This window comes from Leuciscus leuciscus (assembly GCF_965113295.1).
Source record: "Leuciscus leuciscus genome assembly, chromosome: 1".
In the NCBI taxonomy this organism is placed as follows: Eukaryota; Metazoa; Chordata; class Actinopteri; order Cypriniformes; family Leuciscidae; genus Leuciscus; species Leuciscus leuciscus.
Window position 1 is genome coordinate 34170760 of NC_138725.1, and position 21936 is coordinate 34192695.

The following is a 21936-nucleotide window of genomic DNA, read 5'->3' on the forward strand; positions in this document are numbered from 1 at the left end:
CAGCGCAAATGCTGCTGCTAGAAAGATTATTTCATCCTGCATCATTTGTAGACGTTTTAGAGGAAAGCTGGGTGAACAAAAGATGGCAGATTTGCCGAAAGACAGACTCCAACCTGACAAATTCACAAGTGTGGGTGTCGACTACTTCGGGCCTTTTGAAGTGAAGAGAGGCCGCAGCTTTATAAAACGCTATGGTGTTATCTTCACCTGTATGGCCAGCAGGGCAGTGCATTTGGAAATTGCATATTCATTAGATACCAGTTCTTGCATCAATGCACTGCGCAGATTTATATCTAGAAGAGGCCAGGTATCGCACATTAGATCAGACAACGGAACTAATTTCGTTGGAACAGAACGTGAGCTGAGAGAGGCTCTGTCTGCTCTTAATCACCAAAAAATTCAAAAGGCATTACTTCAGTCAGGAGTGAAATGGAGCTTCAACACTCCTACTGCATCACATCATGGGGGAACATGGGAACGAATCATTCGCTGTCAGGCAGGTACTGAACTCAGTCCTTCATCAGCAAAGTGTGGATGATGAAGGGTTACAAACTCTTCTATGTGAGGTGGAAGCCATATTAAATGACCGTCCCATCACCAAAGTGTCAAATGATCCTAACGATCTGGAACCCTTGACCCCTAATCACATCCTCCTGTTGAAAGGCAAACCTGCACTTCCACCTGGGCTTTTCGAGAAGAGTGATTTATACACAAAACGACGTTGGAGGCAAGTTCAGTTCTTATCGGATCTCTTCTGGCACAGATGGATCCGGGAGTACTTACCTCTGTTACAGGAACGACAACGGTGGTCTAAGGACAAGAGAAGTTTCATCATTGGAGACATAGTCATTGTGGCAGACTCTACTGCCCCTCGTGGATCGTGGTTATTAGGGAAGGTACTGCAGACCTTTCCTGACTCACGAGGACTTGTGCGGTCTGTTAAAGTCCAGACCAAATGCAACATTCTGGAGAGACCAGTCACAAAGATTTGTCTTCTGCAAGAAGCTGGATAAAGACTGATATATTAGACATATGTATGCTCACATGGACATTATAAACTGAAAGCACGTATGTGCATGATGAACATTTTTTGGCTCCATTGTTTGTATGGTTTTTAATTGTTACATTATTATAGAGTAACAATTGGGGGCCGGTGTGTTGTAGCCAATTTTAATGTGTTATATGTTTTTTGTTGGTGGTTAAGTGGCATGAGGGTGACGTTCTTTCACCTGCACACCAGGGGGCATAGGCAGGGCATCACAGGCTATATGAGGAAGTTACAGGTGAATAGCGTCAGGGAATTAGGAGCCAGGAAGCCACACAGTTTTTCAACCGTGCTTGTGTGCATGTGTGTGATGGATTTTGTCATGTCCAGCTGCTAACATCATGTTTAATGTTGCTTGCAAACTTACGAGCTCGAGTTACATCAGCAATGCAAGCAGCAGTGTTTGTAAGTAATTTTACTCTGCATAAAATAAAGTGAAAAAACGAGTTCCATGGCAGACCTGATTTCTTGCACCGTACGTGTTGGAGACGACTTCAAATTCCCTCAAGTGGTTTTTTTTGTGGTACGATCGCCACTACAATAGGTCTTTTTAAATATATTTACATATTAATATAGACCAAAACTGCGCATGCGCGGGGCGAAACTGCTGGGGTGAAAATGTGGCTCTGCGGCTCTGCAGTCAGACCCTTCTCTTGCAAACACGTGAGGATAGTGTCCATGAAAGACCCACTGGCAGATGAACGTGCTACTACATTTCGGTAGGAAATTAAATTAGATTTAATAGAGGATTTTAACTGTGACAAGATGATTGACAGGGCAGTTTACATGACGGGATGCACGCGACAGATAAAGTCCGATAAAGATGATGAAGTAGTATGTCCCAAAGTTGCCTACTTTTTTGCTACACATTCAAAAATAAATACATTTTCTTCACAAAAAGAGTAAATACTTTTTTCAGGCGAATTGGGTCGCAGCATATGGCTTTACACATGACGATCGCTCTGATTGGTTTTAGGAGTTTTAGGTCTATCCAATTGCGCCCAGAGGCATTTGAGCGACGTCCGTTGGTGACGCCCCTTTGGAAATGAGTTATAAAAGGAGCTTTGCCAGACCAAGGGGGGCAGGGTTTTATATTATTTTGAAGTTTCCCAGAGCGCCGCCATTGGCTGGCGGACCATCACCTGCTGTTAGCATCCCATTGACTCCCATTCATTTTGGCGTCACTTTGACAGAATAACTTTACATCTAAGGCATTTAAAGACTCCATTTGTCCATTATTTATTTCTAAAGAAACACGAAAATGTATAAAAGGCTCCATTACCTTGTATCTTACGTTATGGCCCCGTAGATGCAGTTTTTGTAAAAATAGGCTAACGATTGCATCATAACCACGCGACTCTCTGTCGCACAGTAGAGAGATTACCGTATGGACGGGAGGAGAAGCTCGCGGGCAATCGGGGGGACGTGGAGGCAAAATGACAAAGTAATTAATCAGAATACTTAGAACAAGTTACTCCTGCTCCTAGCTCATGGACACCTCCTACTCACACTCTCCGTCTCTGCAAGTTTCGGAAGGGAATGATTCAGATTTCTCTTGACACAGCTACTAGAAGACAGACGGGTTGCTCACGTCACATCTACGTCGTCAAGCTCAGTTTGAGTCTGCGCAGTACGCTCGACCATCAGGAAGTTAGTTGTTCTAATTGACTTCATTTTTTTTCCGTTGAATCCAATGGGGTCGCTGTGTCCAGTTTATATACTGTCAATGGCCAGACCCTAACTCAGTTACTACTGAGAAGGGCCTGGTTTTAACCAGGCTACATGGGAACCAAAACCATGTAACAAGCATTAAATATGAACTGTCTTTGTAATACATGGTTAACATCTTAAACAATATTCCATGAGAAACTGTTAAGTTATATATTTTATAAATTACAATTGGATTAAGGCGACCATATATTTATATATTTTTTTTATAGTGTCAACAGAAACAGAAACAAACAGGAAACACAGAAATTCAGTATACAAGGTTCATTGAAATCTGCTGAATTAGAGAAATATCACTGGATTCTGTGTTGTCACAGTTCAGCTAAGATAATTATTCAGGTCTGCTGTCCAGTAAATGATGATGATGATTGAGGAGTGTTTCAGTTGAGTAACTTTTAAACGTTGTCAAGTTTAGGGCGTCACCTTCAGATTGAGCTCCTCCTCCAGCTATTTAACTGAGATGTCAGATAAATTTAGATCTATGTAGTTTTTGTGGGAGTGTATATTGTATTATTTAAATAAGATGTTGAACAAATTGCTATATGATTGTATATTACAATATGTAATATCATCTTATTGTAAAGTTCATGTTATGTTTCATGTTCACACCCATTACTTGCACCATAACCAAGCTTTTAGACATAATCGTTTGTAAGAAAATGAATTCCTCCAAACGATAAGCGCCTTTTTCTCTCCGTCCTTTATTTGGTGTAATGAATGAATAAAACAAAAAGAAAAGACCAGCCTGGGAAGCTCAGAAAATAGCTTATCTTCCCATTGTTCTAGACAAAGAATATATACTGAAAATGTATAGGGAGTATCACCATCTCAACCAATGAGAACATACATGACATCATAAATATCATATATACTGTTGTATAAGATATCTATAAATGGTCAATATCCGGTCAGATCCCTTTCCTTGCCTTGCGGTCCAAAAGGCTTTTGTAATACACAATGCATAGAAAAAGAATAGGACCCTTTCTCCCCCTTTCTACAATGGGGTGCTTCTTAATATGAAACAGATGTTTAACTTACATAAATGTTTGAATTACATAAATGCAAAGGAATGTGCAAGCAGGACATGTTTTCTCCTAGAGAGAGCTGAGATAAGAAAATTATATTTCTAACATCATTGCACAAGTCAGTCTTTCCATTGTGTTCTTGGTTTCATTATCATTGACTTTTAGTTGGTTTTCATTTTCATCATGTTCCTTTGTTCAGTTTTCCCACTCCTCATTATTATATTCATATGTGTCAGCTGCATCCTCCTCATTTGTGTTTGGTATATAAGTTGGTCCCTCACATTCGTTCTCTGTCTGATCACTGTAACATTAAGTGTGTGTTGCCCTGCCTGTTTGCCTGTCATGTGGATGTTTCTAATTAAACTTTGTGTTGGAACTTTATTCTTCTGTCTGCCTGAAACCACACGTGACAGTGCAAGTCTTTTACAAGTCACTGAGTCTTTATACAGTCTTTTGAAGAGGAAGGGTGTTGGTTGTTTCAGTTCTGTAAATGCTGATCTGAGTTTAAAACATTACAAACTTAGGAAACTGTGGTCAGAAAAGTCACTTGTATTTTATGGGGACTTCCGCTATCTACCTCAACCTCTTTTGATGATGCATTAATGTTTGGGATGTTAATGTTATTTACTCTAAAAAGAGATGTGTTAAAAAACAACACACAGTAGGTGTTGATGGTATTTTGACATATGTTGTGTGTTTTCTTTTACATGTTAATATCTTATTTAGCCTCTGAATGGCAGTACTAAATTAATTAATTAATACATTTTTAAACAAAATAAGAACAATTTACACCAATTTACACGCCCTGGCTTTTAATGGATGTTTCCTTCTTGAGCATCACTGAATGTTTGCAGCGTTTGTAATAGTTGTGTCTGAGTCCCAGTGTGAAAATATGGATCTCAAAATCATACAATCACTGCTAGTAAGGAGTCAAATATGCAGAAGATGCTGGAAAAGCAAAGAATGTGCAGGAGCTGGAGGATTTTTCTGAAGACCATTGAGCAGTTTAACTGTTCGGGACAAACAAGGGACTCATGAACAACCATTACAAAAAACAAAAAACAAAAGTTGTGGATCATTCAAGTTAATATGTAGTATGTCTTAAACATCCAATCCAATCCAATCCGCTTTATTTATATAGCACAATTTAAACAAACACAAGGTTTCCAAAGTGCTGTACACCACACTCTAAAAAGTGCATATGGCTTGTCATTAGTGTGGTACGGTGTTGCCTCCAGGCAACATAGTCTATTTTAGCTTTTTTTTATAAAAACATAATAAAATGTAATTGTTCAATGCTCTCTAAGGGGAGGGGAACTCAAATACTAACCAAAGAAAATGCAAAAGAGTGGTCACATGACCCACAGGGGTACATTTAGTTCCCTCTTTCAACACACGTGCACATGTCACATGGCTCCATATTTTCTCCACTGAAAAGGGCATTTTTCACTAATTTCTGTCCAAATAATCAGCCACAAAAAATCAGAGTCACCTTCATTGGTAAGTAAAGAAGTATTTTCAAAAAACTTTACAATATATATCATCAAATTTATCATAGGAAATTACATAAAACTGCTTGTTGCCTCGAGGCAACATTGTACCATAATGGAATCACATAGGGCCATGCCAGGCATACTACGTATGAATACAATTATATTTTATTTGCAAGGAAAAGAGTTTGAATTATCTAAATGTATCTGTATTTTTGCAAACTGAAAACTTGGCATGGTTCGACGGGACATTTGGCCACTATAGTGGGTAATCGGACAAATAGTGGGTTCGTGGGAAAGGGGCGTGTCTTGGGAGTGGTCAGCGGGGGTCGATGGGGTATTTGGCCTCTATAGTGGGTAATCGGACAAATAGTGGGTTTGTGGGACAGGGGCGTGGCTTGGGACTGGTCAGGGGGGTCAACGGGACATGTGCCTACTATAGTGGGCAGTCGGACAAATGGGTTAGTGGGACAGGAGCATGGCTTGGAGCCGGTCAGGGTGAACAGGACATTTGGCCACTATAGTGGGCAATTGGACAAATAGCGGGTCCATGGGACGGGGGCATGGCTTGGGACAAGTCAAGGAGGGTCAACGGGACATTTGGCCACTACAGTGGGCAATCGGACAAATAGTGGGTTAGTGGGATGGGGGCGTGGCTTGGGACAAGTCAGGGAGGGTCAACGGGACATTTGGCCACTATAGTGGGCAATCGGACAAATAGTGGGTTAGTGGGACGGGGGCGTGGCTTGAGACCGGTGGTGGGGTCAACAGGACATTTGTCTACTATAGTGGGCAATCGGACAAATAGAGGGTTAGTGGGACTTGTAGGGGTCTCTTATTTCGGGGGGTTCCCGACGGGCCCCTGGAGGACCCCACACGGGTCATTAGGTCGGCCGGGGAGGGCTTCCAAATGTTTGATCTTGCTGTTGTTGAGGCCTGGCCTTCATATTAGGATAATGTTATAGTGATTGTAAATGTTTTACCTTGACACAGCATGTTTTGATGTTTTTTAATGTTTTGATATGATAACTTGATGCTATAATGGTTTGTAGTACTTGCGTTCCACGATGGTACAATGTTGCCTGAGGGCAACAGCTGGATAATAAATGTTACTTTTTGTTAAATATGAAATGTGTAATTCAATAAAAACTTGATAAATCTGTTTGTTCAAGTGTTTAGTTAAATAAATTGATATTTTCAATAAATATATATTTTTTTTTCTTCATGAAAATGTCAAATGTTTCAATTTGTCCATTGTGGTACAATGTTGCCTTGAGGCAACAAACTTATAATTAATAAATCAATAAAAAAAATAATGATAATGTTTATTGATATTGCTGTAGTGTCAAATTTTAAGCAGGTAAAACATAACAAATATTTTTTTTCTCACTGATATCATAATGCGTACCATAGAGGGTTAAAGAACTTTTTATACTTGATCTGACTCAATAAATTCACTTTTCTGGCTTGTCGTTGATCTAATGTAATTGAGTTTAGTTGTCTTGAAGTAAAACAAATTTTTGGGGTGTAATTTAAACTAATTGCTTTAAATCAAATGACAATTTTACGTCCACGTCCAAACCACGTGACTACTGACGTCATCAAGCTTGGGTCGAGAATTTTCTGTTCGGCCGCCATCTTGTTTTGCTGTATGAAGACTGTTGCGGATCCATTAAGTTTTATTGCCGTTGATATACATTTGTATAATATTAAAGTAGAATTCAATGCATTCATGCATGTGTTTGGTTGAATATCTGTTTTATTTTGGTCAGAGTCATCTGAAGTGTACAGTTAATGTTAGCTATAACTGTTAGGCCTAGTAACGATGGATAGCCATTAATAGATACTTAAGTAACGTTAGATAATTTGTGGACTTTTAATTACATTATTTATTTGGGTTTTTCCTGCTTTGAGAATTACAAGGCGACCGCCTCCGTCAAATGGCGTGCCCTATCCGGCTGTCCTCAAAACTCAGACAGGCTCAGATAAATAATCAGAAATATTGTTACTCAATCATTCACAAATTCTAATATAATGATTTAAGTGGTGTAAAGCCATTTCATATCTTGTTGTGAGGGACAGAAGAAATGTTACATCGTTAAATTAAAGTTTACGCAAACTCGTCTTCCCTCCGCTGCAGCTGTCAATCATTTGATCCATTCAGCATTCAAACAGCGCGTCGCGGTAAAACTCCTCGTCTAGACGTCTACCAAATTTAATAATCGTGACAGCCCAAGTTCAGATACCTATTTTCCAAGCAGGATTTTACCACAAAAACCCTAAAATAGTATATAATTGTTACTATCGGTAGAGATTGTAACGTTATATATAATACATTGCGTATCTGCATTTCGTTCAGTGGATTGCATAACGTTACGTTTCTGACATTTGATTGATGTAGAAACATTGGTGAATGAGAAAAATAAAGTAGCAAGAGTGGTTAATACTTTAAAATGAGTCAAGCAACAGTTAAGTTGGTGTGATTATGCTTCAAATCAAATGACAAGTTTGCATTCTGTTTAAGCCACGTGACCACGGACGACCACGCACGGACAAAATTCTAATCGACCATCATCTTCTTTTGCTGCAGGATAACCTCATGGTGGACACAAAATTACATATGGTGAGTAATCTTACAAATTAAGTTAAGTTTGTTTCTATCATACATTTATAATCACATGAGGATCAGTTAACTGATTAATGCAAACGTGTTTTATCAAATAATTCAAAGTTTGTATTCAAAGTGGACATCAGAGAATTTACATTTTATCAATATATTGCACAGCACTGAATTGAGTTCTTTTTAGTGTCATATGGCGTTTGAATGGTCATAGATATTTTATTTTAATTGAAAATGTCTACCTTGCCAAGTATTCACTTTAACACATTTGAGAGAGAATAGAGGGCACCTTTAGTCAAAAAAACGGACAGTTTTATTGCTTTATGGCCCTCAAAGCCCCGCCCCTTTTGACCGTGGGAATTTCCCACGCTAGCTCCTCCCACTTATGGGCTGTACAGTACACCGTGGGAATTTTCCCACGCTAGCTCCTCCCACTTATGGGCTGTACATACACCGTGGGAAAATCGGACTTGTGGCACGCCTCCTTAGGGGTTGAACATCTAAAGCGTGAGAAAATTTCCCAGCGCATACAAGTTCTAAACGATAAAAACTTTTTAAAGAAATGTACAATAAAGACATAGAGTGTGAGATCAGTGTTTTTTTTTTATTTATTAAAGAAGACAGTTGTACATTCATCACTTTTAAAACATTAATGAAATAAGTTTAAAATTGCATTTTTCTCTTAAAGAGTGTTATTAAAAAATGAGTTAGTGTTATTTAAAGATGTTAAAACATTAAAACAAGGTTTTTTAATTTACAAAAACATAATTTTTTACAAATTGTAAGCCTTTAACTTTCACATAGTATTTTGTAAAACTTTTACATGAAACACAAACTAATTTAAAAAGTGTTATGTTTTTACATACCATTCGTTAAAGGACTCAGAGCTTAAAAGATATATAAGTGTTTCGTTGTGGTGGAGCAGAGTGGAGAGCGTCCATTCACTCCGGAGGTCAGTCAGAAATGAAGCTCTGTGAGGCCTACAGAGAGACACACACAAACCCCGCCCCTACCCCCGCCCCCAACAGATGTCACCGTGGGAAATTCCCACACCCCCTTCAAGCTCCCAAATAGAAAACACATCCGGTCATCTCGGTGGCCAAACTTAAATGACCAAAGAAAACCGATGCAACGGCTCGAAGAGACCACACCCCCTAACACACCCCTCTCAAAGCTGAGAGGTCAATTTTGATTTAAGGGCCTCCCTAAAATGACATCACTCACGGGAATCCCCCTCCCACAGCATCACAGTCACGTGAGCTGTTTTAAAAAGGAGCGCAAACATGACAAGAGCTACTTGTGGTTTTATTCAAGTAGAACACTATGGCTACGTCAGACCACAAAACTCCTGAAACATTGATGAAGCTATGGAGGATTCGCCCTTAGAGCCGCGAAAAAAAACATAGTTACCAGGACCCGTTTAACGCGATTTCTCCACGAGCCGGCGGAGCGCAAGTGAAATACTTTTCTGGAGGACGTGCGTGCGAAGTCAGATTGGTTAATGGATAACGACGAGCAATTCACAACGAATACAACAGAGGATCCCAATTTGTTTTTTTACGGAAAGGGATTGGATTTTATTTTATACAGGAGTATGGAGAGATTTGAAAGATGATGGGAGTGAACCGGTTTTCATAGCAGAGTGGGCTGGATTAACCACGGTTGCAAGATACCGACTTCTCGCAGATTATATATAAAAAATAAAAAAAAACACTCAGAGGATTACGTTTACATACTTTTTTGGAATGGATGTACCCAAATGTTCGTAGCCTATTTCTGAGGATGAGCATTTAAAATAGCCTACTACGATTTAAAATTCATGTTTCAATGGAAGGTTTACATGTGTTGGAACAGATTTTTTCTAAAATCACGTAGCTTTTTTTTTTAAATGGAGCGACGCATTTGGATCTGTTGATGGATACGCACCAATAGGATTACCGGCTGCAACGAATGGAGACCCACAGAAAAGCATCGATTGGCTGAATACATTTTGTGATTATTTAATCCTTTCTATGTAAAGTATTTTGAATTGCCAGTGTATAAAATGTGCTATATTAATAAACATGCTATTCCTTGCTTCGCCTATGTCATAGGAGAAATTATATTTAATTCACAACTCTATGCTCTCATACAGACTAGAACTGTCTCACACTCACACAAACACCGACCCCCAAGTTAGGCCTACTGATTTATTCACTCTTCGATAGGATAATCCACATCTCCCAATGGAGAAATCTGATCATTGTTTGAGAATGCGTTTTGGAGTAAAAAATAATAAATCTGTTCAAAACTATGTGATTTAAACCATAAAACCGTGAAACGTAAGCGGCAGGCAAACAGTTTTCTTTTCACAGACATGTAACACTTTCACATACAACTTTTTTAAAATGATACAGACCTTTAAAATACAAAGGTGTAGTATTTAAAACGTTAGGCCTATCAGAAAAATTTAAAACAAGTTAGAATGTTTTCCTTCACCTACAGATTTTAAAACCTGTAAAAAAAAAAGAAAAAAAAAAGTCAACATTAAATCATTTAAACCAAGTTATAGAATGTCTTTCACAAACGACTTTTAAAGATACCAGAAAAATGGAAAATTATGTTTTTTAAACAATGTTTCAAACGTGAGCAACATATCAAACATATCAAACTACAACAGTTAAAAAATACATCAAACAAATAGATTATAAGCAAAACTTTTTAACATAAACTTTTGTTTAGTTTTTAGCTAACAATATCTCTTACGCTGTCCCGCAAAGCACATGAATGAGAAATAGAGTCTCCGCCCACCTAAAACTCCGCAACGTATGGGAATACACATGCTAGCCTATAGCTACAGATTTAAATCTTGGTAAAAAGGACTTATCAAAACAACGTTTAAAATTTTTACATTTTTTATTTAGGCTAATTTAGTTATTAATTCACTATTAGATATTTCTAGCCTAATATTTTCAAGCATCTGTCCACACACACACACACACACACACACACACACACACACACACACACATACGGATGAACGTCTTAACTTTTACGACATCATAGAGAGAGAGAGCATCACTTTGTACCATGCTGTGTTATGCCTAGATAACGAGAAATGATCTCTTGTGAACTCTGAATGGCATTGTGAGCTTTGGGTGATACTGTAAACTTTTGGTTTTCTTTACAAGAAATTGATGAAAGCTATTTTTAGAGTCGACATGAAATCAAAATTGATCCTATTTACTTTGTTAGCGCATATTACTAGTCTTGTGGTGAACAATTAATCCGTGCAAGTTAATACACAGGAAAAATTGTTGGTCATGGTAATCTTTAATCAAAGTCTGGAAAGTGACTTCCGGTCTGGAAATGGCGTTTCTTTTCTGATGACGTCAGTTTGACGGCTTAACCACTCCTTAAACCGTCTGCTATGAGCAGAGATGGACAGGAGGAGTCTGTTCAATATTCCCTTTCACTTGGAAATACGTCACAACAGTGGAGAAAAGTCGTTTTGCATTTGTGTGTTGCAAAAGCAGAAGTCTATCTTCTTTAAATAAAGAATCACCTTTATTTATGCTTTAATTTCTTTAAAACAATCTGGTGACCTGCATTATTTCTGTGATTACATGATTAGTAATATTGCGAGAGGTTTCCTCACACGTATAAAAACTCTTTAGATGTCTTTGTGACAAACACAACATCTTCACTTAGAAGACTTTTTTTAAATGTATGGCCGATCCTTTTTCTTCTGACAAACTTACATTTCATATTAATTACCTGAGGCGTTTAACAACCACATATAGGGAATGCATGTTAATTAAATGTTCGAGAAAGCTAATATTGGTGTAATCTCTGAGAGGTCTCACCCCCAGATGCAAAACTATGCGTTGGGATAATCCAGACATAGCTTTACTAAAAGAAAATATTATGGAAGTCATTTTCAAACTGTGCGTAGGCTATGCTTCAACATGTAATTATACCATATTTTATATATTAATATCATGGTTCCATGTTGTTTGTTTGTTTGTTTGTCTGTTTGTTATTAACTAATACCTTTATCTTTTAACTAACACTTCAACATCCAGAACAAAATGAAAGAGATGTATGAGCTAAGGATGTTCTCTCACCCCAAATAAACGGATAATGGAATGTTCACAATCTACAATATACAGTTAGATATTCTCCTACTTAGTATGTGTGTAAATAGTTGTGCTTAATTCTTTGGGTGTATTTTTACACACCCTATGGACTAACTTTAAAACATAATCTTTATACAGGAATCACACATGTCCTTATAATCCATGTAAGATTCAAAAGACCAAATCACTAAGAAAAGAGCCGTTTATAATAAATATACAAAAGTTTCCAAATGATGGTTTTATTACTCCGCTAGATTTAGTCATCTTGTTCAGATAGCACAACGCTGTTTCATATGTTGTATGTTGGACTGTATGTGTTTTAGGTGAAGACGTTTCTTTGAGAGCTGAAATAAATGACAATTAAGAATTTAAGTGATAGTCTTTCTGTCTGACTAAATTGATACTTCATTTAGTGCAACTTTCTCTCTATCTACGAATTACACAAAGTGCATGCTGTTTTACACTTAAACTATTACAACAGAACTATTGCACTGAGAGAGGCATATTCATCCAAGCTCGAGGCTGTTAAAGTTCCACACTTTGGTAAAACCTAAATTCTAGAGGTCAATTGGGTTAAAAGTAAATGCATCATCATGAGCCATTTAAAACAAATACAGAAAAGCCACTATAGTGACCAGTTTTAGCGTGTGAATTGACATTTTACATATTACGCTGTTTACATCTTGTTTTTGTACAGTTTTTGTTCATATAGGAATGTATGAAAAACATGAACAAATATTGCATAAAGATAATTAAATGACGGTCCTTCAAGTATGAGAGTGACTAAACAAATCATATTTATTTTAGAACATCTTTCTGCTATGTCTACGAAACATTGACGTGAAAGATGAGCATTACACTTCAAACTCGTCTAACTATTACACTTATTTTGTTATTATTACACGGTTATTTTGTGTGTGTGTCACTAAACAACATGGTTAAGCTTATGAATTATAGTTGATGCGTGGTATTTTTACGTGAAAGGAGGAAAAGGAATATTTAACATGTAAAAATAAAAATATTTTAACCTATCGTCAATTTCAATTGTTAGATAAATCATCTAACAATCAACAGTTATATGTGAAACAATTAGAGTTGGTGTAAATTTGCACATCCAAAAACTGTTGTTACTTGGATGATGAATATCTTCACTTTATGATAGGAAAGTACGGACAGCGCCTTTGACCAAGCCTCTACATATGGGACACTTGCGCAGAGAAGGCGCACATACTTTGCACACAACTAGGTGACCACAGGGGATGAAGACAATGTTCACTTCCTTATCCATGCAAACTTTGCATGTGCGCTCCTCTTGAAGTCTTCTTAACTGTTCCTCCATAGACAAGTCTGAAAGATCTTGACTCTGGGATGCAGCTTCACTTGTCGGGGCCATCAGTTCTCTCAGCAGGCAGACATCATTCTTCTTGATCCAGTTGCGGAAGACTTCTGCTGCTGCATTTCCTTTCGACAGGACTAACTCAATGAGCTGCCCTGTCTGCTGCCTGACTGTAGTGCAGTTACGAATAATGTCATACTCTTTCTGTGAGATGACGTTCTCCTCTAGAAGATGATCCATTAAGCTCTGCACGCTTTTTAGCTGCTGTGAGATGACATGATGATGTTTCTTAAGAAAAATAAAACCATCTGATGCCATTTCCTCAGCAAGAAGCTCTCGCTCCTCCTCTCTCTTCTCATTTTCTGCACTTAGTAAATCAGACACCAACTCTTGAACGGTTTTGTAATTTTCTCCACTTGCGAGAATTTTGCTCTGCACGGTTTGCTTCACCAGGCCACGCTCAAATCCCATCTCTAAAGCAGACTTCACCACAGGATTGTTCATCATCACTGCATCTTCTGAACGGTCTTCTCTAGGACCCAGGTGTACAACAGCTGGATCAACAAATTCTCTCGAGTCACTGTCTCCATTTGTCAATAGCTGTTCAAATAGTCTTGGAAATCTTGCTTGAATCTGATGAACAAACTCTTGGCCCTTTTCTTGCAACAGGTATTCACATCTTGGAAACCACTTGGCATGTTCTACCCATGGATCATCACCAGACTCCCAACATCTGAGTCCACCATCACAACAAAAGCACTTCACGTCATCACGACGACCAACATAGTAAAAACCAGCCTTAGCCAATTGGTCTGGTCGAACAGTTATTCTTGAGGGCCAGTAGACAAATGTGAGCAACCTTTCTTCACACTGTTGCATTGCCGAGTTAGATACATTGGAAAGGTCGCCGCCAGATAAAGGTACATTATCTGCACGGTCACCTCGAACGAAGCGGCAGTTGGGGTAATGCCTCTGGTGCTCTGATACTGCCCGATCTCCCGGTTCCCAGTTGCTAAGCTGGCCTCCACAACTGAAGCAAGCCACTCTGTCGCCCTGGCCAAGGTAGTAGAAACCACTTTGGGCAAGCTCGGCTGGAGTTACTGTACCAAGAGTCCAATTCTGAAAGGTGTCAAAGCGTTCCTGTTCCCGACCCATGTCAGGATTGTGACAAACCGGAGGTCGCTGGTGAGACATATCCTCAACTCCTGAAATATTTATCAGGACAACAGCTCACTCCGCCCCGCTGGAGGGGTTGTCATCATGACGCCGTAAACCGCTGTATAGGATTACATATAATGCCACATTGAATCAGAAGTAGCGTCATGGAGAAGTTATGCATATGCCACCGGAGAAATGTCTATAATTACACCAAAATATTTATATATAAAAATATACATATATTTTTAAAACATACAGTATGCATGGGTGAATTGTACGTCATAAGATCTGTAACAAGCATGTAGAAAGTAGTTAGGATGTATTTCATTTTGCCTAGGCTTTAAGTTAATTTGACCAACTATTAAGATGTTAAAGTTCATAGACCTTTAGCACATTCAAATGTATTGAGTTAAAATGAAAACGTGATATCAATATCGCATTACCGAATTCATGGGTGTTTAATAGCTTCAATAGTTATCAAGCACCAGCTGATTTAAGTTTTTCTTCAAACAAAGGTAATTTTCTGATAAATCATTGTACACATACCCATGTGTTTTGTTGTATGCACAGATTTTGAGGGTCGCTTATAGAAAGATGTGTCCTTTGTTTCGCTGTATTTTTAAAAACATAGATCTACATAGATGTTTTACACGATAAGATATGTCAGAGAACCTTGTGCGGCATTCTATATCCGCATAAAGGGTTAAAATGTAAAATATAAATTTTAGCGCTTTAAAAACTAGGACGGTATAATAATATAATGTAAATGTCTCATGTGAAGATGATGGTTTAAACCATAATTTTATCAAATCAAGTCAATTCATGTGAATACTGTCGTAAATGAACAAAGAGAAGACCTAGAGTTCACTAACATCACAGCTAACTGTAGGAAACAGATATCCGGGGGAAAGTGAAAAGAAAACGCCATACAAAACATTACAATCACACCCGACAATATGATAAGTGTTACGCTAGTGATGATAAAAATTGTTAAACAATTTCAAAACAGGGTGTTTCAGAAGAAATGCAAAGATGCCTAAAAACAAAGGTGTCCAAAATGTTACATGCTAATACTTGGTCTTGTTTCAGAGTCGGTATGCTCCGGTGAAAACTGTGTGAACTTTGATGAGGCCGAGAACAATATCGCTGTTAAACATGCGGTAGAATAACAATGTTCAATATAAACAAGAATCCTGCTCTAATGCGACAAATTTACACCAACTCTAATTGTTTCACATATAACTGTTGATTGTTAGATGATTTATCTAACAATTGAAATTGACGATAGGTTAAAATATTTTTATTTTTACATGTTAAATATTCCTTTTCCTCCTTTCACGTAAAAATACCACGCATCAACTATAATTCATTAGCTTAACCATGTTGTTTAGTGACACACACACAAAATAACCGTGTAATAATAACAAAATAAGTGTAATAGTTAGACGAGTTTGAAGTGTAATGCTCATCTTTCACGTCAATGTTTCGTAGACATAGCAGAAAGATGTTCTAAAATAAATATGATTTGTTTAGTCACTCTCATACTTGAAGGACCGTCATTTAATTATCTTTATGCAATATTTGTTCATGTTTTTCATACGAACAAAAACTGTACAAAAACAAGATGTAAACAGCGTAATATGTAAAATGTCAATTCACACGCTAAAACTGGTCACTATAGTGGCTTTTCTGTATTTGTTTTAAATGGCTCATGATGATGCATTTACTTTTAACCCAATTGACTTTTTTTTTTCTTTTTTTTTTACAGGTTTTAAAATCTGTAGGTGAAGGAAAACATTCTAACTTGTTTTAAATTTTTCTGATAGGCCTAACGTTTTAAATACTACACCTTTGTATTTTAAAGGTCTGTATCATTTTAAAAAAGTTGTATGTGAAAGTGTTACATGTCTGTGAAAAGAAAACTGTTTGCCTGCCGCTTACGTTTCACGGTTTTATGGTTTAAATCACATAGTTTTGAACAGATTTATTATTTTTTACTCCAAAACGCATTCTCAAACAATGATCAGATTTCTCCATTGGGAGATGTGGATTATCCTATCGAAGAGTGAATAAATCAGTAGGCCTAACTTGGGGGTCGGTGTTTGTGTGAGTGTGAGACAGTTCTAGTCTGTATGAGAGCATAGAGTTGTGAATTAAATATAATTTCTCCTATGACATAGGCGAAGCAAGGCATAGCATGTTTATTAATATAGCACATTTTATACACTGGCAATTCAAAATACTTTACATAGAAAGGATTAAATAATCACAAAATGTATTCAGCCAATCGATGCTTTTCTGTGGGTCTCCATTCGTTGCAGCCGGTAATCCTATTGGTGCGTATCCATCAACAGATCCAAATGCGTCGCTCCATTTAAAAAAAAAAGCTACGTGATTTTAGAAAAAATCTGTTCCAACACATGTAAACCTTCCATTGAAACATGAATTTTAAATCGTAGTAGGCTATTTTAAATGCTCATCCTCAGAAATAGGCTACGAACATTTGGGTACATCCATTCCAAAAAAGTATGTAAACGTAATCCTCTGAGTGTTTTTTTTTATTTTTTATATATAATCTGCGAGAAGTCGGTATCTTGCAACCGTGGTTAATCCAGCCCACTCTGCTATGAAAACCGGTTCACTCCCATCATCTTTCAAATCTCTCCATACTCCTGTATAAAATAAAATCCAATCCCTTTCCGTAAAAAAACAAATTGGGATCCTCTGTTGTATTCGTTGTGAATTGCTCGTCGTTATCCATTAACCAATCTGACTTCGCACGCACGTCCTCCAGAAAAGTATTTCACTTGCGCTCCGCCGGCTCGTGGAGAAATCGCGTTAAACGGGTCCTGGTAACTATGTTTTTTTTCGCGGCTCTAAGGGCGAATCCTCCATAGCTTCATCAATGTTTCAGGAGTTTTGTGGTCTGACGTAGCCATAGTGTTCTACTTGAATAAAACCACAAGTAGCTCTTGTCATGTTTGCGCTCCTTTTTAAAACAGCTCACGTGACTGTGATGCTGTGGGAGGGGGATTCCCGTGAGTGATGTCATTTTAGGGAGGCCCTTAAATCAAAATTGACCTCTCAGCTTTGAGAGGGGTGTGTTAGGGGGTGTGGTCTCTTCGAGCCGTTGCATCGGTTTTCTTTGGTCATTTAAGTTTGGCCACCGAGATGACCGGATGTGTTTTCTATTTGGGAGCTTGAAGGGGGTGTGGGAATTTCCCACGGTGACATCTGTTGGGGGCGGGGGTAGGGGCGGGGTTTGTGTGTGTCTCTCTGTAGGCCTCACAGAGCTTCATTTCTGACTGACCTCCGGAGTGAATGGACGCTCTCCACTCTGCTCCACCACAACGAAACACTTATATATCTTTTAAGCTCTGAGTCCTTTAACGAATGGTATGTAAAAACATAACACTTTTTAAATTAGTTTGTGTTTCATGTAAAAGTTTTACAAAATACTATGTGAAAGTTAAATGCTTACAATTTGTAAAAAATTATGTTTTTGTAAATTAAAAAACCTTGTTTTAATGTTTTAACATCTTTAAATAACACTAACTCATTTTTTAATAACACTCTTTAAGAGAAAAATGCAATTTTAAACTTATTTCATTAATGTTTTAAAAGTGATGAATGTACAACTGTCTTCTTTAATAAATAAAAAAAAAACACTGATCTCACACTCTATGTCTTTATTGTACATTTCTTTAAAAAGTTTTTATCGTTTAGAACTTGTATGCGCTGGGAAATTTTCCCACGCTTTAGATGTTCAACCCCTAAGGAGGCGTGCCACAAGTCCGATTTTCCCACGGTGTATGTACAGCCCATAAGTGGGAGGAGCTAGCGTGGGAAAATTCCCACGGTGTACTGTACAGCCCATAAGTGGGAGGAGCTAGCGTGGGAAATTCCGGTCAAAAGGGGCGGGGCTTTGAGGGCCATAAAGCAATAAAACTGTCAGTTTTTTTGACGAAAGGTGCCCTCTATTCTCTCTCATTTGGTTGTGTCTTAAACATTTGCCAAAAAATCGAGTTTGTCTTTGTTGGTATGTGTGTTAATTCTTAAAGTGACAGTAGTACATACTACTGTATAACCTTAAAATAATAAATATATGGTAAATACTTGATTGATCAATTACGTTGTTGACGTTTTAACACACTGCAGTAGGTTCTGATTACGTCATAAAAATTTAAACATGCATACACGCGTGCAGTGACCTATTACATAATACGTTACACAAAATACATTATTTTATGAAATCTGTATGACATGACATCTTTGCAACTTTGAAAATAATTATTGATAAACGTTCAAATTACACCAACTTATTTAACGTATTATTTATAAATATCTAAACTTGCAAAAATGTTGGCTCTTAGGTGCAAAAGCATATCCATGCATTTGAATTTTCTTTATGCAAGTTGGTGATTGTTGTGTTTGTCTTTTTTTTAAGATACAGATGTTGAAAGACAACAGTTTGGAGTCATTGTAGTCCAGTCAGAAGATGACGGTAAGTAATTGGTCTCTTTTTGGTAAGAGCAGTTGAATTTATGAATTAGCTCTCTGAGTAAGAATTGTTTCTTTTTTTTTTTTTTTTTGCTTGTGTGTCTTTCAGATTTTGTGCTCTGTGAAAGTGATGGTCTAAGCACTCCCCTGGACATCAGCATTGTCATTGATGGTACTGAGGTTTTACATGAGTTGTCCTCAGTTGCATCTGCTTGTGCCATGATGTTTGGAATCACGTACTGAGAACTTGAGGTATCCTGAAGTACTTAAATATACCTTTGAGGCCTTTCAAAAAAATGTCATGGACATAGCGAAGATGCAAATGGTTTTAAAGGGTTAATTCATCCAAAAATGAAAATTCTATCAGTATTTACTCACCCTCAAGATGTTCCATCCCTGTAAGACTTTCGTTCATCTTCTTGACGTGTTCACAAAAGCAACACAACGCATGCGCAAGAACTGAGAAGATGCCGCGGATGGGTCTCGATGTAGTGTTTAAAATGGTTCTAAAGTGTACATTTACTGGATGTCCGACCCAAACTGAAGAAAATTAATAGTTGAATAAAGTCAAAAGTTTTGTTTGTTTTTTTGTACACAAAAAGTATTCTCGTCGCTTGATAAACTTAAGGTTGAGCCACTTTTTTTTAATGAATTGATGTTACACTGGATGATTTATCAATGCCATATTAAGGGCTTTTCAATGTTTTCTGTTACATTCCTAAATTGAATGCAAGATAATCTGAAATGTCAAGTGACAATTTTACTGTAGCAAATGGAATTGATGTATACATTTATTGATGGATGTTTTTTTTGTTGTTGTACAAAATTACAATGTTGACGGTTTTATTATTGAATGTATTTTTTATTTTTATTAAGTCATGCACTAAAACGGTTTCAGTATTGACTTTTGTAAATCAAATGAATTCTTCATCAAATGTTTTTAGAACAAGTGGAAATTCTGGTTTCTGTGAATTTGTTGGAAGATTGCACTAAATAAACAGTTAAATGTTTGATTCCAGAGTGTAAAAGGCTTATTTTTTCAGACAAAAATTCTGTGATATTTCATGTTTGTCATTTTGTTTTGTATTTATTTTGATATTTAATATATAAAAGTTAAAAAAATTAAGTTAATCCAAATAATAATTTATAATTTAATGCTAATTAAACAAATCTCTTTGGTTGAAAGAGTATTTTTACTTTAAAGGCACAATATGTTTTTTTTTTTTTTTAAATATAAAAAATCACTATATCTATGTTATATATTTTTTGAAGTTGTGTATTTACATTATCCCGACAGTTCCAATTAACTTCTAAATCCAGAGAAATTAATATTTTAATTCGAAGACACGGACCGTGTCTTTATTTCCGTTTTGTCGCCGTCAATGCCGTCATATCCGTGTTGTCTCTGGTTTCCGCTCGTGCTGCCATGGCAACCAGAGCTATGAACCAGAGCCCTCTGATAGTAACCAAACTGACACGGACAACTGTGTAGTTCGCAATGTCTATTTGCACGCTGTTGTTGTTTCGTTCAAACATTATGGACCATGGCAAGCAGACTTTGGATAAAAAAGGAGAACTAAACCGAGAATCAATATCAGTGCGGTGTTTTCGAGATGTCGAGAGCTCCCATGGACACTATATAAACGAGAGCTCCACGTCCGAGACTTCGACAACTCCTACATGTACTTTATTAAACAGGTGAGCACATTTACATAAAACTAATCAAGGTTATATAGTTCAACAATGATAAAATGTTAGAATATGATCTGTATGTTATTCTAATGTTGATCTAGCTAGCTTACTGCTAGTCTCATACAGACAAACTAACGTTAACACATACATTTCAACACATTCAAATGCAGTTTAGAGTGATAGTGTAATGTTAGACCAAGTGAAACAGCGCTGCGTTACCTCTCAAGTTTAATTTGTCGAATAAACTGACCTGTGAGTAGTAATTCTGCGTGTAGTTCGGTAGAATGAAATGTCCATATTCCTTTTGTATCCGCGGGACTCGCATCGCGTTTGGAGCTGATAGCTGTCTCTTAGCAATCCCGAACTGCTTCATATCACAGTCATGATAAAAGCATCGATGTATTCAGTAATCCATATACATTATTAGATCGGTCGGCTTGACGTTGACGACAAAATCCATAATTCATAGCAAATGTTGCGTCATCAATCTACGCCTTTGTTATTGTAAATAGGTTAGCGACCCCTAGTGGAGAAAAAATCCCATACTGTACGTTTAAGTTGACTATAGAAATGTGATTTGAGTAAATGAATTTTTTTAAGTTGAGATAAAGTAAACCGATTACTTGTAACAAGTTGAAGTAATTTTTTTACTTTGATCCAACGACTAATTTTTATCAGTGCACAACAATAAAAGACACAATAGAATAAAAAGATAAACACAATAAAATAAAAGGGGGGGGGGGGGGGGTGCTGTTTCATGCATACTGAGTTTTTTACACTGTTAAAGAGTTGGATTCCCATGCTAAACATGGACAAAGTTTCAAAAATGAAGTTGTACGTTTGATGGAGTATTTCTGTGTCAAAAATACTCCTTCCTGTTTGTCACAAGTTTCGGAAAGTTTTTTTTCGAGTATGGGCCTGTGTGACGTCAGATGGGGCGGAATTTCCTTATACGGTCCTAAGGGCACTTCTCCCGGAAGGGCGCACGCGCGCGTCCGTCAGTAGACCAGACCGAGAGAGCGAAAGCAGTACACCCATCAAAGCGCTGTGCTCGCTGCAGTCGCGACTTTGTTTATTCCCTGCATTTCGACGATGATTGTTTTATAAACAAGGCCCAGTTCGACGCCGGATTTGCAGATCATCTAATGCTTAAGGATGGAGCAGTCCCAATGATAAAGGTTCACGGTCGTGCGTTTGAACCGCAGGCGGTGGGTAAAACTGCTT

General features: G+C 37.5%; 1 protein-coding gene and 1 long non-coding RNA gene across 2 annotated transcripts; one reads left to right on the forward strand and one right to left on the reverse strand.

The window, feature by feature from the left end:
- Positions 1-509: 509 nt before the first annotated feature.
- Positions 510-20033, forward strand: LOC309478267. Its single transcript, XR_014198916.1, has 3 exons — positions 510-7911; positions 18968-19024; positions 19130-20033. It is a non-coding gene; the product is annotated as an uncharacterized lncRNA (long non-coding RNA).
- Positions 12485-15070, reverse strand: LOC309474677 (baculoviral IAP repeat-containing protein 2-like; the record flags this gene model as incomplete). Its single annotated transcript, XM_082137238.1, has 2 exons — positions 12485-14567; positions 15067-15070. The coding sequence occupies 2 exons, from the start codon at positions 15068-15070 to the stop codon at positions 13180-13182; spliced, it is 1392 nt and encodes a 463-aa protein (XP_081993364.1). The 3' UTR covers positions 12485-13179.
- Positions 20034-21936: the final 1903 nt, after the last annotated feature.